The following is a 19742-nucleotide window of genomic DNA, read 5'->3' on the forward strand; positions in this document are numbered from 1 at the left end:
TTACTAAGCATGCCAAAAATAGATAACATGTACACGCGTATGCAGATGAGCCATCAATGGCCTAAAGCATACAATTAATTGCCTGAATAGACCAGGCTTAGCTTCTTAGCCAATATCAATGAAAATCGTTAGATTGTATTCAGTTTGAAGAGTTTTTCAAATATTACGTATACGCGCCATTGCTTTTGAACGAGGGCTAAGGGTTTCAGAGCAGTCAGCTTTTGTCTGGGCGCTTCTCAACGTTGCCATCCATTCAGAAAATGGCGGCCGGAAGTAATTCTGTTATGAAAGTATATTATTAGTATTTTTATAATACAAGAATTAAAACTAATCTAAAAATTAATACAAATTGTAAGAAATAATATTATTACAATTTCAAAAATATTTTTATAATAGTAAGATAAAAATAACGGATTTTTGTTGGCTTAAACAGCGTTCACACTGGCCAATTACTGAAAGTTTAAAGCTGGCCCGAAAGCTTTCGTTTGCTTCACTGTCGAACGCGAATTACAGACGAGAGGTGGCCGAGAAAAGCGATTCGGTTTAAGCCAAGAGCCACAGAAACTTGCAACACACAAAACACACGGACATAAACACACACCCACACAGACACATCAGCCAAAAAGACAGTGCACAAAGTGAAGTTGTTACTAAACGAGTTTGTTTAACAAAAAGACCAAAAAATCAGTAGACCCGAATAACAAAAAAGGAAAACAAAACCGAGTGATACCAGCCAGTTGAGAGTGGAGTTCGAGTTTGATTCATTGATTGACACAGCGAGTGCGTAAAGCCCGTAAAGTTTGGATTGCAAATACACACACATTGTTACACGTGCCCCGCAGTACTACACACGCTAGCTTTACACATACATACATACATATACACTTACATATATTTACCGACTCACCCACACAGAGAGAAGCTTACCTGAAGCACCGCCGCGCCTACCACCGTCAACCAACTACCGCGTTTTCTTTTTATCTCACCCCCCCCACCACCCACCGCCCGCTCGCAGGCCCCCCCCCCCTGTTTTTACCCGCTTAACGGTATACGAGTGTCGTATCAGCGTGTGAGTGTCAGTCAGTCTTGTGGTGTTTTCTTTTCGAAAAAACGGTGTATGTGCATTTTTGAAAACGAGGCCAGCTAATTGCCACCTAAATTCCCGATTATACAATAACCAGTATTTTGATTTTATTTTGTGGAAAGCAGAAAGCGTTCTTTGACAACGATAGGGTGAATATAAATACACCACCCACCCACACAGACAAACATACAGAGGCAATTACGGGGACACGCGCACACACTCAAAGATTTTGAATACGATGGTTCCAACAAAAAACAAAAAAAAAAATAGGTAAAAAAAAAAAGTGGAATAACCTTCAAGAGCCGAGCTTGTGCAACTTCCAATTCTCAGCTCCGCAGAGGGGGTGACCGCAAAGGGGTGGTGGTGGCGCACGAGAGAACTACATACAAAGAAACTTACTTATTTATCTAAAAGTTGGGATTATAACAATCCCACAGATACGATAATTAACGAGTAGGAATGTGCAATTGAAAAAGTGATTCCCAGAAAAGAGTGCTAAAGTATTGGACAAACATTCAGAACAAAAAATATAATACTTCGTACTTGCAACTTAACAAGTTGTTAGTGAAATATCCATTGAAATATTTCCCAGTGTAGGCACTAATTATTTATGATTTGAGCTTAATAGCGAGTTGGTAGAAGTTTCTGATGTGGGTGGCGTAAAGTTCATTTAGTGACAGGTTTATCCACTGACAACATTTACCTCGAAGCACTTTCCAAAGCCCCCACAGCCCACAGTCCACAGCCCCTTCTCTGGTTGGGTTTTAGCCATTTTCCGTTGTGCTTTGTACGTGCTGCAACATTGGTTACGAATGCATTAGAAATTTATACGAAAAATACATTAATAAGTGCGGGGCATAGCATTTTGATTGAGCCAGGTTCTTCTTCTGCGGATTTTCCTTGAATTTCCGTGTTCTGAATACCAAATATGACTGCAGTCCATCAATCCGAATTCATCGCTCCACTGCTGCCGGCCAGCTGCGTGGGTTTCCGGCCATGGAATGTTGGCTTTGAATCCCTCCGAGGCCCACAGTTAATTGCCAAAACCACCCTGCAATAGCACGCCCCCTCCCCCTGGAAGCAACTCGAACTGCAGCTCAATTATCAAGCCATATTGAAATTGCTTTGAGACAACAACCGAGCAATCACAATGGGCAGAGTAATTGGCAAAAAAAAGGAAAATTGATGTTTAACTTTCTGAAAGGTTGTTAACTATTCAAAATACCCACCATAACTGCAGTGCCCTAAAAAAAAAAGCTAACTAGAATATATATTTTGAGATAATTTGCCCCACAGTGCCAGAAATATCATTCCACTCCCACTCCGCAACTGACAAATATTAATAAGCGTTTTAATAATTCCCGCCGCTATTCGATATGCGTACATATGTATGAGGAATTTTCTTAATAGAAATGTAATTTCCCCAGCCATTTGGCATAACATTGGGAGTTATTGTTTGGCCAGCTTATTGGGGTCATTGGAGCTAGCTGGCCGAGCACGACAGCGGCAATAACCGAAATGGAACAATTATACGAAAACATGCCAAAGCAAAGTATGTGGCCATTCATTTAATGCTCCAGCAGTTGCCATTATATTATACAAGTGCAAGTGGAGGTTCTCCAAACAGATAGTACTGGATAGTCCTGTGTCAATATTGTGGAACTGCTGCGAATTATAATTAGCATTCGGGGGAGACGACAATTTGACACAATTTAGTTTCGAGATAATGTGGCTCGGAAAATGTCGGAAAATGGCTGCAATTTACTCGTTTGGTTAACAATGGCTTGTGTTTTTTTTTTTATTTCAAATTAGTTTCGGATGAGATGGTGACGTCAGTGACGGGGGCTCCAAGCGGAGAATCGGCAAGCGGGCTAATGATTGGAAGAACGCTACAAAGCCAAACATGGCCAACAGTCGAGGCCGGGCTGGGCCACGGCTATGACGCATCCGAAATAAATATAAACAACAAATATTTGGACGTTGGTGACTTGACGCTGAATTCCAAAGATACACAAATCGCGGACCGCTTCCCGACTGGTACTGCCACTGCCACTGGGTTTGTTTTTGTTCGTGGGCCCTGTTCTCGGGGCCAGAGATCAAAAGGCAAGGGACAATGCCAACAACCTGCACCACTCACATATACCACAAGGCGTATACGTAATATACGTATACTTAATATCACCCATGTATGGAGGAGAAGTACAGAAGCCTGTATGGGGACTAAGTTACTTTACCTCCGATTCCGTATTACGTTTCGTTCCGTGCCAAGCGCAGCCCGGTTGGATTTGCTGCCACTATGTAGTACTTCTGGCCGGGTGCTCCTCCTGTAGTTTAACATGCCCCACGACGGCAACAAAAGCCAAGTTTTTTTTCTTGTTTTTGGGCTTTTTGGGAACATGCCCAGCTCGATGCCGAGGCCTTGGCATGTGGGCGACAATTTCGCATTTATTATGCAACAGTTTGGCGGATTGAGCGTGTAGCGTAAACAAAGTTTGCTGCCAAAAATGAGAACTGGGGAGTCGCGTCAAGAGCCTCCGAAACCAATTCCCATACATGCAATTCAGGTGGGCGGTGGGCGGTGGATTGTAAGTGGAGGCGGTATAAACAAGTAAATACTCTTAGAATAAAGGTATCAACCTGATTATAAGAACAAGATTTCAATTACTCATCCAAGGCTGACTTGGTTTTTTGCAAAATACTTGTATTACTGCATCAATATTTTGCCCAGTATATGGATTCCAGCCCACCTTTATCTCCACGGGAGACGACAGAAATCATGTCATGCAGCACAGTTGAAATAATGTAATTGACTCGGGCACGCCAACTGGCAAGACGAATCAAGGCGAGGCCTTCGGAGGCAGAAGGCAGAGAAGCACATGTGCCAGAGCCCAAGGGCCAGTTGGAAACGGGGGCTAGGGTCTGTTTCTAGCCGTGATTGCTCATAGTGCAATGCAATCCGGGGAATTGCTGGAGAGCCAGTTATCAGCCAGAAGCCGGGCCGCCACTTGGCTGCCACAGTGGCACCGCACGTTGCAGCTTAAAAGCATATCTTCCAGAAGCACTAACAGATTTACACTTGGAGAGAGGTCTCAACCAACAAGATTTAAAAACAAAAATTGATTTTATCTTAAAATCTTATCAACTTGAAACATGTGTTAACACTTTGTTTTAAAATAAAGCAAGAAAGCTAAAACGCATTAATCAAATGACTCTAAAAGGTGTAAGATCTTCCTTTAAATTACTGGTATTTTTTTTGAGTGCATCAAGGCAGTGGCACTTTGTTTATTTATTTCTCGACAAACGTGAGACAAGCGGTTATAGCCAAGTCAGCCTGGCAGTGGGCGGCGTTGGAATCTAATCAAAAGTCCAACTCGGTTGAGACGTCATTTGGTTTTCTGTTAGCCGTAGTGTATTATTCTCTAGAATAAAGCAAAATAATGGCAAAAAGCGTTAAGTAAATAAGCTGTAAAATATTTGTTAAATTGATTGCCGGGCAGACCAGTCGGACTTGTATACAGGGTGTCTGTCGAATCGAGAATCTAGCCCGCAGGGGCCAAGCCAAGCCAATCTTATGTAAGACCGATCACGTAACGCCTCTCCCCGCTCTACCGCTTTCTTCGGTGATCCATTAGGAACATTTAAATGTTTGGCTAATTGTTATTTACTCAATAATATGGCAATTGGAATGACGATTTGAATTGAATGTACTGTGTATGGAATGTTCTGATGGGTAGTTCGTATATACAAAAGTATGTATCTGGTTCTGAGTTTACAACATTTTATAATCTTATCTGACTTGTGATCTCATTTAAAATGTCTATAAAGATTATTAAAATTCTTGGAGCTTTTTTAATCTCACGGTTTATTATAAAATGCCTGGAATTCGTCACTATCCTAGATTATACCAGTGTTTGTTATTGATTTTAATGTAAATATATTAATTTGAAGCTTAAGATCAGTTTATATATTTATGGTAACATTGAAATCTCTAAAAGATAAAGCCCACTCTATAGCTTTTATGCCTCCAATTCGTCTCATTCCTGAAATTCCCTAGTGTTTTATTCATTTTAATGTAAATATTTCGTAATTTGTCACCTTCCTAGATTATACCAGTGTTTATTTTTGTATTTAATGCAAATATTTATATTAAAGCTTGAGATGAGATAGATATATATTCATAGTATGATTTAAACCTCTATGAGATAACGCCCACTCCATAGCTTTCATGCCTGGAATTCGTTACGTTCCTGAAACGTTAATTTTGATTTTAATAAAAATATTTGTATTATAAGTATATATTGAAGTATAATTGAAACCTCTGAAAGATAATGCCCATTCAACCTGATAGACGTCATGCCTGAAGCTCGTCACCTTCCTGATCTTTCTGAGTGTTTATTATTGATTATAATGTAAACATTTTTATTAAAAGCTTAAAAATAGATAGTAAAATATTAATTGTATGATTGAAACCTCTAAAAGATATCGCCCACTCCATAGCCTTCAAATCCGCCATGTTTACTCAACTGCTGGGAGGTATAATAGGTCTATGGAAAGTTTTTCTTATTCTGATAACACAGAATCACTTGACACATATCCATAACAATACGATCCGCTCGGCTCTATAGAACATACACATATATGTAGGTTTAATACCCCGGGCGAAAAGCCAATTCAGGTCACAGCGTCTTGGCATCCGGCTTTGTTTTAGGCTTTAGGTTTTTGTTGTAAAGGTTAAAGGGCGCTGGGTTCAACTGGTGGGCGTGGTGGCAGCCCCTTTCAAGCCGATATGGCAATTAAGAGCGCAGCTGCAGTTTGCACATTTTACCTGGTTTTTTTTTTAGCCCGAAACTATTTGCTATTTTGTTGCTTTTGTTTTTCACCTTTCACTCGGCTTGTGACGCACATGCGGAGCGTGCAGGCTGGAGCGGATGCTGGGCGGGAGACGGCCAGAATGTAAAAGCCCTTTTGTATCTGACAATATTCTCCAGCCTCGGTTCGCACTCACACCCGCCACAATGGAATGGGATCTCAGATTGTTCCCTGCCAGCGTCTTATTTTTTTTGTGTTTACCCGCGAATTAAGATCTTCCGTCTACGTGATGACATCTAACGATGACAATTAGAAAGTAAATATTTATAGTTTTCATTCACTACCCTTTAGCTTTGGATCAGCTTTTTATTTTTGAGAAAAATCAAGGTGTCTGCTGGCTTCATTCGTGATTCATGTGCAGAGTTCTCAGCGGCTAACGATAACTTATATACACCTGTATTCGGACACGAGATTGTTCGAGTTGAAACTGGCTCTGGCCAGTAAAAAAAAGAGTTGATTGTAAACAGAACTCCCGACCTCAATGGAAATGGCTCTTGCCAAAATCAGTACAAAGAACAGGTTGTGTTTGGAGGCTAACTAAATACGGCCGGTGGTGGACAGATCTCTCATTCACTGACATGACTCACTAGCTTTTTTTTAGCGAAGATTTTAACTAATTTGTTTTTAAATTTTCCCATCCCCAGAGCAATGCGTCTCGACACGAACTCAAATGTGGACTTCAAGGCATTCGAATCCAGCTCCAACTCATGTGTAAGTGTTTTGTTTTTTTTTTTTTTTTTAAGAAAATGATTTATATTAATGATTGCTTGTTTTTAGCTCATCAAACTGGACAACCTGGCCACCTGGGGTGGCTCACAGAAAACAGACACACGGCTGCCGATCACGGACTATTCGAGTTTGGGCGGACCCCGGCACAATCGCAGTCCGTTTCCTCTCTCCAAAGATGTCAACAATCGCTTTATAATTTGGTAAGTGTTTATTTTTTTATTTTCTTAAACAATTTATTAATTTTAAAAAATATTTTAGGGATGGTGACATGACCACGTTGGAGGTGGACGCCATCACAAATACCAGCGATGAGACTCTGACTGAAAGCAATAGCATATCGGAGCGCATCTTCGCCGTGGCTGGAAACCAGCTACGAGAGGAGCTGAGCACTACTGTGAAGGGTAAGATCTGGTGTTAAAATATATATTATACAGATATTGTATCTAACTATTTGATTTTTTAGAGTGCCGCACTGGGGATGTGCGCATCACGCGTGGATACAATCTGCCCGCTAAATATGTGCTGCATACTGTGGCACCTGTGTACAGGGAGAAGTTCAAGACGGCGGCTGAAAACACTTTGCATTGTTGTTACAGGTAATATATCTCTAATATATGTATATATAAGAAAAACAATCAACTAATAATAAGTATAAATAAATTAATTTATCATGTGTTTGTTAGACTGCAGTCTTATAGAGCTGGAAGTTCTACCTACTTACCGCTAAATAGTCCAAGTTTTCCGGTTTTAATTTCCATTTCATGTTTTGCGCTTTAATTCTTATTTCAATAAAATTTGTATCTACTTTTTAGTCACTTCCTTAATATAAAATGATTCCTTTAAAGTTTAAATCTGATTAATATTTGTAGCTCATCGTCTTAAAAGATAGTAGCTTGAGGTTTTTCGTATTATTTTTAAAATTTTCGCTTTAAGTCTGATGATTTAAGCCTTAGCTCGTGTTTTCAGAAATTAGTCAAGACCTGTCATTTGCAAATCACTTTAGTACTCTGTCTAAGCAAACAAAAAAAGTAATAGCTATTTACCTTACAATTGAGTTATGCCAGGTCTAATATTAGTATGTCTAACACCATATTTGTTTGTGCAAAATGTTTTAAAAATATTCTTCTGTTTAGAAACGTCCTGTGCAAGGCGAAGGAACTGAATCTGCACACCATCGCTTTGTGCAACATCAGTGCCCACCAGAAAAGCTTTCCAGCGGACGTGGCCGCCCATATTGCCCTGCGTGAGTACTGGGTATGGATTGTTTTAGGATCAGAGGACTAATAGATTCGTATCGACAGGTACCATTCGCCGCTATCTGGACAAGTGCACGCTACAGGTTGTGATACTGTGCGTGGCAAGCAGCGAACGTGGCACCTATGAGGTCCTGGCCCCACTGTACTTCCCCCGGGATCAGCTGGAGGAGCGCAGTGCCCTGTGGCAGCTGCCGAAGGATATAGGCGGAGAGTTCGGGGAGCCCCAGCATCCGGATCCCGATCGCCAGATACGCATTATCCGCAATCCCCAGCACAGTGTCCACATGCGGCATCGTCAGAGTGAGTATTATTTTGTAATTAAATCTATACATTTTTTAAGTGAAAGTTTATTATTGTTTTCCGTGCACTTGCCTTTCGTCACTGTTTACTCAGTGCCGGCTTATCAATCGGCTGTCGATGATAAGGTGCCTTATCGTGGCAATGATTCCTCCATATGGAGAATATACCATGCCATTGTCGATAAGATTAGAGTGGTTCTGAGTCTACCGAAAACAAAAACAAAGAAACAGAATATATGCAAAAATTCGTTAGTCAGCTATGTTGACTGACAAGAAACACTTCTAGGGTTTCAGTTTCGTTGCAAAGGCGGTCGTGTGCGGGTCACTTGCCAGTAGTTGCATTCGATTGTTCGCGAATTATCGTTAAATTTCGGTTATTTCAGTGAATAATTTTTGTTTAATTTGTAAGTTTTAAGGCAGATTATAGTAAAATTTACTAAAGTTTATAATATAGAATTATTTCGAAAGTGAATAATGAGTCTAATGGCTGCTAGTCTAATGGCTGCGAGTGAAGAGTGACAAAAAGCTGGTGGCCTTAAAATTCTTGAAAATAATTGAAGCATACTTTTTAGCGTCAAAAAATTTGTGGAATAAAGTGTATAATTTTAGTCAAAAAATAATTAAAGATTTTAGTACAAAAATGTTGTTTTCAACTGGTTTTAAACCCTAGTGTAAAATATATTAATTTCCAATAAATTCAAGGCTTGTTATTTGTTTGGCCTTAATAATAAAATTAAAATAAAATAACCAAACAAAAATATTTGCATAAAATCTTTCAAAGCTTAAGAAAGAAAATCCTCATTTAGTTTGTTGATCCTTTAATCCAATCTGAATTAACAAATGTTTTTGATTACAGCCGCAGTTCTTTGTTGAAAGAAGAGACACTCCCACTCTCATTACGTTAGTTAATCAACAAAAAGTTAGTTCATTTAGCCGTCTACCGACCGCTTATCACAACGAGTGTCACTCATTTCGTGAATGTGTGTGTGGGTGTGCGTTGGCCTGACCAAGCTCCTTCTTGGCCTAAATCATGTCCCGCACAGCCGTCGAGTTATCAGCTTATCTCTCGCGAGAAATGCGGAGAATACTGAGAGCGAGCCGGGCGCGGGGACTTGGCCAGCATCCAGTTTTTTGCTCAACGCTCGTGCGTTTAACATCTCGCTTTATCGTCTCATTTGGGAAGAGCTTGTCGTTCAGTTCAACTCATATTTCGCATTGTTAAAGTCTGAACCAGACTCAGAAGCTCAAAATGATAAACAATTCATTTGAATTTTCATGTAAAAATAACACAAATCTATAATATATGCAACTCTATATCACTAATGTTTATATATTTTTTTTTAAACTTTATAGCCGACGACGATTCAGACGTAAGTCCACACGATATGGAGGGTAATAGCTCGGATCTGGAGTATGGAGCTCGGGACATGAATGGTCTTAGCCTGAATTCCTATAGCAGTGGCTTGCAGGCCCAACTGCAGGTGGGTCTTAACTGTTTATCAAGTGAATCATCTTATTTATAAAGATTTTTATTCTCATTAGCGCGATCTGGACCGGCAGCATCTGCTAAGTGATCGTCCACGTGCTGGAGTTTATGAGAATGTCATATCCGAGGGCGTTGAGGGAATCGAGCATCAGGAAAGGTGAGTGCTTCTCTGAAAACTTTACAAAATAAGTATTTTAGATAATTGAGAATAGAAAACCACAATGGGATTATGTTTACTACTTCAAACCCTTTATCTATGATATCAGATTACACTCAAGAGTGTGGGAACTTCTGCAGTTCATAAAATAGCCAGCAAGTCACGCAGAATGGGTCTTGGCTCCCCCCTGTTCTCCTTTCCAATAAACACCTCGTAACGGAGCCCTCCAGGCCCAGTGTATTTATTACAAGAGCATGCCGGAAATATCTTAACCGTCTGACAAATGCCTTTCCTCTGCACCCCCTTCACTTTATACCTTCTATGTAAATTCCGGCGCTTGACGAAATTTTAGAGACTCGTGGCACGCAATCCAGGAGCTCAGGCTTTGGGCTTAAATTGAATCGAAGGCGTCCGAAGTGGAGTGTGGTGGGGAAAAGTGCTTGGCCATCGTCCTGCATAATGCTAATTGGACAGAGCAAGTGTTTTATTACTTTAAGGGTTCACCGAGTGACGGCCTGACCTATGACGTATGAATGGAAAACCTGGTGGCGTCACAAGTTGCATGACGCCCCCGAATTGAAGAGCAATTGCGTGATGGTCAGTGGCCACTTTTTCGGGGGCAGGTCTAAAATAAGAGTTGATTGTCTTTTATGAGCCACTTGGGGCACAGATATCCTAAAAGGTTCAAACACTGAAATTAGAAGCTTTGAATCCTTATCACTCTTTTAAATCATTTGTATAAATATTAAAAAGCATTTTTCAGGCAAGCAAAATATTTATTTTTCCATTTTACGTGAGAAGCGAAAACCCAACTCTAATATTTATGAATATTTACTTTCCATCACATGGCCGAGATAATGTCCATGGCAAAAGCTCTAGACTCTAGCGATAAAGTACAGATAATCCCTTGGGGGTACGACACTTTCAGGAAAACTCTCAGCCAAAGAATTTCTCAAAATAATTCCCCATTAAAATGATAAATGTCAACACGATTAAGAATCTCGCCAAAATATTGTTGATTCTCGTAATTAAAATAATTAAAATGACAACTGGGTCTGAGGTGCTGTGGGGGAGGTGGGTGGTACGAGTGGGGGATCCGCAGGTAACCGGATCGGCCAGTGGCAGTTCCAGTATAATCAGAATATCGAACCGTTGCAGTTCAATGAATGAAACCGCACAAATGCCCGGTTCGCACATTTTGTAGACATTTAAATGTAACATCTCACAGGCAACTTAATTTATTCAACCGAGTGTGTGGAGTGAGGTGGGGTGTTGGGATGTTGACATGTTGGCGCCATTTCCTGGTTTTGCAATTTTTTTGAGTGCGTGAGAGGGGAATGCACCCTACTGTGCCGCTTCTTCATTTATTTAGAATCAATCTGGGGCCACGGACATGACTCACTTGACTCACATTGTTTTTTGTTTACCACTGGAATGATGGAAATGTTGCACATTGAATGCGTGCGTAACTGCCATGGTTTTATTTTCGTGATGGGTCAGTGGGTGGGTGGATGGGTGGATGGGTTGGACGGAAGAACCGAAATAGAATTCGTGTGTGTTCGTTTTTTGCGCATTTAGCTTTCAACTGACAAAGCAAACATTTGAACGGATTTCATTTTTTGGACAGTTTTGTTTTAGCCAACTGGCATTTGGGTAAATAAAGTAGCGGTTGGCGTGTCCTTGGCTTATTGTTATTACCGTTACTGTCTTTGCTCTCGGTGTTATCGGTGTTGTAACTGATGTCATTGAACAGCCAAAAGGGCGCAAACTCAAAGAGTGAGAGTACAAGAGAGAGAGAGAAAAAGAATAATGAAAGAAATATATATATATTTTGTAAATATTAAAAATTAAATAATGTTAAAAAAAATGATATTGAGAGGTGTGGATCTTAATTTACACAAGCTTATATTTTGTCATTTTTTAAGTTATTTTCTTGAGCATAAATTCTTCTCAGTGCAAGAGAGCATCTCTGCCTGCAAGAGTCAGAATGAGAGCTTTCTTCGCCTTCCTTTCACGGCGACGTCGCCATCTGCGCCGCTCTCTCTCTCTCAATGGCTCTTCGCTATGGTTTCTCCCCTTTTCTCCTTTGGGGCTGCTGTTGGGGGGCACCTACACACGCGCACACCCACAGATGGGGCGGCAGAAAAACATTCAAGAGGAGCGCAACTCGCCGATTGTCCGCTCATTCGAAAGGCGCAACTCGCGGCGAACGGACGTGCATCGATCTAACCCACTAGCGGCGCCAATCCCTATATAGTATAGATCGGAGATAAATCCATAAAATCGCACACCGATTTTCTGCCCAAAGCACAAGCGAAAAAAACTATTTTTGCATTTCAACGCGCGGCTTCCGTTCAAAACGCAAAAGTCTGGCCACCAAGCTGCCCACATTCACTTTTAAAATTTGACAGCACCCCGAACTATTTATACATTTATTTTTTTGGCGAACCGAGAAAACGAAGAAAGACAATTTGTGCGTCAATTGAATACGAAATCGGTCCGAAAACAAGTCGCAAGTGGCAATCATCCGCAAAGGCTATAAAACTGAAATTTCTACATATTTTGACTTAAAATCGATAAACCGTAATTGTGCAAAGAGCAGCGCAGAGAGGCGGAGGCCGAAGTCAAAGGGAACAAGGAACAGTGCCACCCACCTAACAAGAACCACTTTTACATCCACAACTACCCACTACAAACTATGACAATGCTGGAAGGAATGACGTCGATTGACTTGGGATCCAGCAACTTGCAGGAGACCACGGGCGACATGAACGACGTCCTGCCCGATGAGCTAATGGAAACGCCGGAGGAAAGGTATGGGGTTTCGGGGTATAAAGGGGCGCCGGAAGAGAACCGCCAGAGCCAGAGCTATAGCTAGAGCCGGAGACGGTTCCGAGTAAATTGAAACGTGTCAGTCACGGAGGCCGACAGGCCTTCAACGGAGTGAGTCTGATTGCCTGCCACCCCTTCTTGCAGTAAACAATGGCTCCTAACTAGGGGGCGCCCTAATGACGTCAGTCATGGGTGGTGGGTGGTGAGTAGAGGGCGGTGCATTACATACGAATCTTTTCTTTTTGGGCAGGCCATTAACTTTTTTTCACATTTGACAAGTTCGTTTCCTTTCTGAACTGATATGAAGTCTATTTTTGGATTTCCTTGCATTCAGTTTTTTGCCCATGACATCGTATTGAACGCCCCCAACACCCACCACCCGACCCCACAGACCTTCAACCCACTGCTGCCATCAGTGCATTGGTGAATTTAAAAATAAAACATTGCCTTTTCTGGCCTTGTTTCCGTTAGTACGTGCCAGTGAACAATAATAACAGGCAATGTAGCACTGGGGATGACAGAAATTGTGATCTAATAGTAATGTTATTACTTTTCTGCTGCGCTGACTTGTTAAAGTGTGAGATTTATTCTATGGATTAGCATTGCGCTTGCAAATTCATTGTTTTTTTCACGCGATAATCACATTTGGGGAGCAACAAACACCACCCACCTATCACTCTCCCACCACCTCACATCCGCAATCCGCAATCCACAATCCGCATCCGCAATAGTATCTGTATCTTCAACTGGGCAAACACTGAGGCTAAGATTATGATTAACTTGGCTAAGACTGCGTCACAATGCGTCACATTTTTATCTGCATTAGCTGCTCTGCAATCGTAAATGGCTTATCGGTTGGTGCTACCGGAGTTTATTGCGGCACGAGGCGGCAAAACATCACATCACTTAGTGTGTGTACATCTTCCATCCAAACTCCCCCTTAAAGTCACCTGAAATTGAGTCACTTTGGGGCCTGAGGTGTTCAATTAACTGGCTAATGAATCTTGTATTTCGGCGTGAGCTGTCGAAAGTTGTTAATCATTTAAGCACAACTTTTCACACATTTGCAATCCTAAATAGAATGGAAATTGGCTTATAAACAAATGGATTTGCCGAGTAATAGTATGTGACTCACGGGCACTTATTCCCTGGGCAATTGAATCGAGATTTCTATTTTCCATTTTTAGTCAGATTGACCCATTTCTCTCTGTAGAGTCTATAGTCTCTCTAAATCCCATTCTATTTTTGTACATTTATCTGGTAAACATTTGCCTTGAATTTAGCACACCTGGTAAATAAAACTAAAACATAAGCTTAACACGCCTTTCAGATTTATAATTCGCCCGGCAGATAGATAATCATGACTTTCTGAGCTTTTTGCTAAATGAATTTCAAGCAGTCGGCCAAGGTGATTTGTCAGACAGTCGGGCTGTCATTTAATGCTTATATGGAATATACATAAAAAATTGCGTGTCCGCACATAATAATCGATCGAACCAATCCAATTTCAACACTCAGTATGTCCACATAATTGTTGTGGTACAAGATTTATATTTAGAAATAAATAGTAATCATTCCTAGAAATAAAAGAACTAACCTATTCATTCATTTATGTTTTATTTTTTAGGTATGAACGTCTATTGCGTCGGGCCCAAGTGGAAGACTTGACGGAGGTCTCGGGCATTGGCTGCCTTTACCAGAGCGGTGTTGACCGCCTGGGCCGGCCTGTGATTGTGTTCTGTGGAAAATGGTTTCCCGCCCAGAACATTGACCTTGAGAAGGTACGCTACACCTCCTGAATAAATATTAAAATATACACTTTAATATATATTTATTTTTTAGGCCTTGCTTTATCTGATTAAGCTACTGGATCCCATCGTTAAAGGAGACTATGTCATCTCATACTTCCACACGCTGACATCCACGAGCAACTATCCATCGCTGCACTGGCTCCGTGAGGTCTACGGTGTCTTGCCCTACAAGTATGTTCTATAAACCCGATCTTATAATGATTTTTTAACTAAGGTAATTTGCTTTATCTCGTACCATCAGATACAAGAAAAACCTGAAGGCCTTCTACATTGTACACCCCACGTTCTGGACTAAAATGATGACCTGGTGGTTCACCACATTTATGGCGCCAGCCATCAAAGCCAAAGTGCATTCGCTGCCGGGTGTGGAGCATCTCTACTCGGCTATCACAAAGGATCAGCTGGAAATTCCCGCCTACATCACCGAATACGACATGGCGGTAAGTTCTAGAGATACATTTTTCATAAAAATTATTTTGTTTTTTAATTATTTGTATTTTTTTTTAGACCAATGGCCTGCATTATTTCAATCCTGTGCCGACTGCCTCGTAGATGGCGGCCATCGTAGCTGTCTAGAGACAGTGAACAGCCACCATAGCATATACTTATATATAATTAAAGATAGTTACACACACTTGTGAAGTTTTTATAGATTTTATAGAACATATTTTGTTTTCTTGATAAGTAATATTTGTTTACTTGGGCATAACTTTCGATGTTGTCGTTTATCGATTGACTTGCCGCAAGTTTTGTTGAACATTGTGTAGCATACTTTTACGGGAGTGGCAGGGTCGCCCGATCCCCTCAAACCAATTAGCTAAATGATAAATCGGCATAGAAAGCAGAAAAAAAAGTAAGATATTCTTATGAAGTGCATGGAAATTAGTTAATTAGTTGGCAGAACAACCAAACCTTGTTAATTCGCTAAAAATAGTCGTTGGATTATTGGTAGGAGACGGTGAGGGTGGGGAAAGGACAGAACTCGTTGACGGGATAAGATATAAAAAAAATAAATTAAAATGAAACCAAAAATGTTAGCAATGCTGAACGAAATGAAATTTGATTAGAGAACCTGCATATACCGATATACAAGATTATTATAAATATTAAATTGATAAATTGTACTTGATTACGGAAATGAAAATATACATAAATACATGTATAAGTATATACATATTGTTAGTTATCTTTGCAATTACAAATTGTATTATTAATGTATTAATACTAGAGCTAAAGCGTATGCCGTTTGATCCCCCGATATATACACACACACATACGTACTATAATTCAATTGTATTTATACATAACTCTATATACTAATTATACAAACCAAATAAATTACAAAAAAAAAAGAATGAGAATGATGATATATCGTAGAGAAGCATATATATATATTTTCGGCTCAGAGAAGGGCATGCAAATACATAACTTTTGTAGATACTTACTAGAGCTCACCGTAAGGCCCCTCCCAGCAATCGAAACACCAATAAAGAACCTAACGAATAATTATTGAATACTGAATGTTAAATGTTCGAACTTTGATATTTGATATAGATATGATTAAGCGCAGGAGATTTTCCAAACTCGAGACACGTCCCCTTTATCTTCCATGCACCGTTTGCGCTCAAAAGTAATCCGGATTCAAAGCCAATAGCACGCCACTGCTATTCGTATATATTTGTAATGAAACTAGGTATTGTAATTAGTCGAATCAATTATGGCACTCGCAGGCAATAATCACACAACAGAGCCACACACTCACCACTAACTCAACCAATTGATGAGCCAAAAGACAAAAGCCACAGCCAACACCAGCAGTTGATTTAGCAACTACGCAATTACATGCAAAGTAAAATGCACTCAGGGATTGATTTAAAAACCAATACAAAAACTAAAAAAAAAAAAAGAACCCAAAACAAATAAAAATTTAGATAAATGACAAATGCGCTTTCCTCGAACCACAATCGGCAGCCTGGCTAGTACCTAAAAAAATTAAAAAGTGAAATCAAGTAGAGTAATAGCGACACCTAAAAAAGAGAGATAGTTTTTGGAATTATTCTTATAAAGTACATCTATATGTATCGCGTAGGATGTTCATCCGGGCTCCGAGGATGTCACCCACTATACAATTATGCCAATTACATATTTTGTATCTCCTCGGCCGAACAAATTAGATAAACTAACCAGAGTGCGATGGGGAATGTGAATTTCCATCCTGTAACCGAATAGTCAAAAAAGCACTAACTGCAAAAAGCGTCAAATTCAAAATTAATGCTTTTATGAGACAACCACCTTACAGGAGTACAACAATCGCAATATATATTGCCCTATGGTGTATCTTTCTATGGCTTACAAACTGTTAATTGACAAAATAAAAGTAATAATACAAATTAAAGAGCAAAGCCCTCAAAAGCAGTGAAAAATACCAAATACAAAAATGGAGAACCCACGTTATGCCAAGTGTTCCTTTCTAAAAGTATATATCTAGACGAATACTTTTCGTAATATCTGAATATTTGTAGATAAATCTAAAAAGTCTATCATTGATTAATGAAGCCAACTACAAGTAACTAGTAATCTCATTCAATCTAAATATTTTCCAAATCTCCCCTTTCTAATATTGCTATTGCTTTAGCGTTAAAACCAACAACAAAAACTAAAATTCTGACAAGAATGGAAAGCTAGTAAAAATTAATAAATATTGATTTGTTGCTAAATTAATGAAATTGTACCTTTGAAAAAGGAATTCTGCGATCGATTCATTCCTAGCGTAGCACGAAATCCTTATAGTTGTTAAAGCAGATGATAGACGAGATTGAGAAGAATGAGATCGTCGTGGCACAAAATGCGAAATTAAGTTAAGTTTTTCCAAAAATTCGAGAATCCAGCTCCTTGTTCTTTTTGTATATATAAGTACATACAAGGTAACAAATTTAATTGGTAATTAATAAAAGAAAAACAACAAAAAAAAAAACGCTTTCGTTAAAAATAATCTCTCAACTGTGTGTGTCCTGTGGTGTTGTTGTGGGTCTAAAAGAGTCCTTTTCTTAAATTCTAGATAAAATCACAATTCAAAGTAGTCCTTGTTTTGGGACTACTGGATAATCAGCTTTGTTTGGCGGGTGTTTGGTATGTATTTGTCCTTATAGTCCTCAAAAATCTTATGCAGAGCCTCCATAACTTTTCCATGAATTTCATCCACGTAAGCGATATCGGGCTGATCACTCTTGATCACATCAATGGGAGATCCAACTGAAATATTATTTGGTGAAGGATTCAATTCAACTTTAATCATTTTGAAGGACTTACCAACTTGGACAATACGCCGACGATATGGTACAATACCAAAGGTATAGTTGAACATACCACGTCCTTTCGGAATTATAGGCGAAATTCCGATTAATTTTTTTACGGAATTCTGAAAGCGGCGGAGCTTTGAATTCGGGGGATTCTCCACCTGGTCGTATATATCCACCTCGCCAAAGGACAATGAGGGTACGATGGATGAGCTAAAGTTTTAAAGGAGTTAAAATACTGTCTAAAATATGTCTTGAGCACCATTACTCACCCCGTTCGAATTGCCATTTTGACAAAACCCTTTCTATTCTTGAGGGTCAACATGTATTGGCCAGGATGCGAGTCCATAGCTTCTTGGGCTCCACCAACTAATATTGCCACCGCATTGGAGGTAAATCCATCTTGATTATCCTCATGCTTGGGATCATTCGATTTATTAAGCAAATAGACCAAAGACTCCTTGGAGACCGATACCATGCCCCAAAGCCGAATAACTTCCCGCAGGAAGGGGGTCTTGAAATGATGATCCAATGTGGCGATTTTTGGACGAACTTGGGGAAACAGTTTCAGCCACTTGGAAATTTCCATTCCCATATTAACACAGATACCCATTCTATAACAATAATAATGTTATTAAAGCTTAGGTTTAATCTAAAGTACTTACCCTATGAGCCCGTGGGGAAAACTAGCTATAATGTAGTTTCTATTGGGCGGCAGCTCGGCGGTCTTTACAAGTTCCACGGGGAAATAGTCGCGATAACTTGGATTTTTGCGAAGAAAAGGCACTGACCAGCTGAAAGAATTTATTTATTAACTCTTTATAATCTATAATACAATCTATTTTATATATTTTTCTTACCCGTTGCCCTCCATGATGCCAAAATGTTTTTTATAATCCGTGTATATGTAAACGAAGTAGACCAAGAGTACAGTCCGCAAAATAAATCCACCATAATACTGAATGTAGAAGAAATAATCATTTTGGAATAATAGTTTATCAAAGTAATAGGGCTCTTAAAATTTGAGTGTTACACTTCAAACGTTGTGATATTTGAAGAGTTTTATTTATTTATTACACTTTGATTGATAATTCACATTGTATTCACTATTATAACATATTATCACTTTATTTTAAAAATGTCATAACGAACCCAAATTAAAGTTTTATTTCATTAAACATATTATTTTTGAAAAAACACGGATTGATCAAGGCTTGATTTAATTTTTGAATATTAAAATTAAAGCACAAAGAATCACTATTTAACACTTGGGAATCCTGTGACATCCTTAAAATCCAACTTTTCAGTTTTATTAAAAACTAAAAAAAATATATATTTATATTACCAGCAGGAATGGAGTACAAAATGTCGATATAATAGGCAGCCAGAAAAATGTGTATGTAAAGACGGCCGTAAAGAAAGTCTGAAGTCGCCGATCCATCGGAACGTTGAGCGGAGCCCATTCTATTTTCATGGTGTCTTTCCTTTTTTTAATCTCCAACCGATCTTTGAAAGAAACCTGCGACTCTTTCGACGTCTGTCCAGCGACTGAGCTCCAGAGAAACGGAGCTACAACATATGTACTTCCCATTTGTAATGGGTCTACTTATCCTTATCAATATGGCAGACAGCCTCTTCGTAATAGTAACGGCTTGAGAACCTCTCTTCAGCGATAAGAAACTGATAAGTACTTAAGACAGGCACTAGACTATGCATAAGTATTTATTAAAAATAATATTCAATGATCATTGTATGCATACAGTAATATTACGTCACAATCTGATGATGCTCGTCGCATGAGACCATTTATAAGACTAATTTATATGCACAAATTATAATCAAATCAGCCGACGTATCAGTCTGATAAGGAAAGTTTATAGAGTAATAGTATATTCCATTGAGTGGCTGTAAATTTTTGATTAG

The 19742-nt window shown here is 39.4% G+C and overlaps 2 protein-coding genes across 6 annotated transcripts; one reads left to right on the plus strand and one right to left on the minus strand.

Annotated features, from left to right (window-relative positions):
• The first annotated feature begins 482 nt into the window (after positions 1-482).
• On the plus strand, positions 483-16044 carry Gdap2 (ganglioside induced differentiation associated protein 2). Of its 5 annotated transcripts, XM_070277972.1 has the most exons (13): positions 483-780; positions 6600-6664; positions 6731-6882; positions 6941-7083; positions 7146-7278; positions 7816-7925; positions 7984-8238; positions 9591-9718; positions 9780-9880; positions 14340-14493; positions 14555-14694; positions 14765-14963; positions 15031-16044. In XM_070277972.1, exons 2-13 carry the CDS (start codon positions 6602-6604, stop codon positions 15073-15075), a joined length of 1623 nt encoding a protein of 540 aa, XP_070134073.1. In that variant the 5' UTR covers positions 483-780; positions 6600-6601; the 3' UTR covers positions 15076-16044. The 5 variants fall into 5 exon arrangements, with proteins under 5 accessions (XP_070134073.1, XP_070134074.1, XP_017094223.2 ...); XM_070277973.1 differs by lacking the exons at positions 6600-6664; positions 6731-6882; positions 6941-7083; ... (1 more) ...; positions 7816-7925; positions 7984-8238 and having other exon boundaries at positions 485-780; XM_017238734.3 differs by lacking the exons at positions 483-780; positions 6600-6664; positions 6731-6882; ... (2 more) ...; positions 7816-7925; positions 7984-8238 and adding an exon at positions 8529-8641.
• A 1362-nt stretch (positions 16045-17406) lies between these two features.
• LOC108123520 (2-acylglycerol O-acyltransferase 2-like) lies at positions 17407-19396 on the minus strand. Its single transcript, XM_017238737.3, has 6 exons — positions 19165-19396; positions 18680-18777; positions 18485-18613; positions 18092-18433; positions 17833-18032; positions 17407-17775 (listed from the first exon to the last, which is right to left on the minus strand). The coding sequence occupies exons 1-6, from the start codon at positions 19291-19293 to the stop codon at positions 17618-17620; spliced, it is 1056 nt and encodes a 351-aa protein (XP_017094226.3). The 5' UTR covers positions 19294-19396; the 3' UTR covers positions 17407-17617.
• Between the last annotated feature and the right edge of the window lie 346 nt (positions 19397-19742).

The sequence above is a fragment of the Drosophila bipectinata genome, chromosome 2R (genome assembly GCF_030179905.1).
Source record: "Drosophila bipectinata strain 14024-0381.07 chromosome 2R, DbipHiC1v2, whole genome shotgun sequence".
Lineage (NCBI taxonomy): Eukaryota > Metazoa > Arthropoda > Insecta > Diptera > Drosophilidae > Drosophila > Drosophila bipectinata.

Excerpts from the sequence above, each read along its gene's own strand:
- Gdap2 (XM_070277972.1), top strand. The coding sequence starts at position 6,602 with ATGCGTCTCGACACGAACTCAAATGTGGACTTCAAGGCATTCGAATCC. Across the intron at positions 9,719-9,779 it reads GCTTGCAGGCCCAACTGCAG|CGCGATCTGGACCGGCAGCA; the intron begins GTGGGTCTTAAC and ends TATTCTCATTAG. Across the intron at positions 14,494-14,554 it reads AGAACATTGACCTTGAGAAG|GCCTTGCTTTATCTGATTAA; the intron begins GTACGCTACACC and ends TTTATTTTTTAG.
- LOC108123520 (XM_017238737.3), bottom strand. The coding sequence starts at position 19,293 with ATGAAAATAGAATGGGCTCCGCTCAACGTTCCGATGGATCGGCGACTT. Across the intron at positions 18,614-18,679 it reads GGCATCATGGAGGGCAACGG|CTGGTCAGTGCCTTTTCTTC; the intron begins GTAAGAAAAATA and ends AAATTCTTTCAG. Across the intron at positions 18,434-18,484 it reads TTTCCCCACGGGCTCATAGG|AATGGGTATCTGTGTTAATA; the intron begins GTAAGTACTTTA and ends TTATTGTTATAG.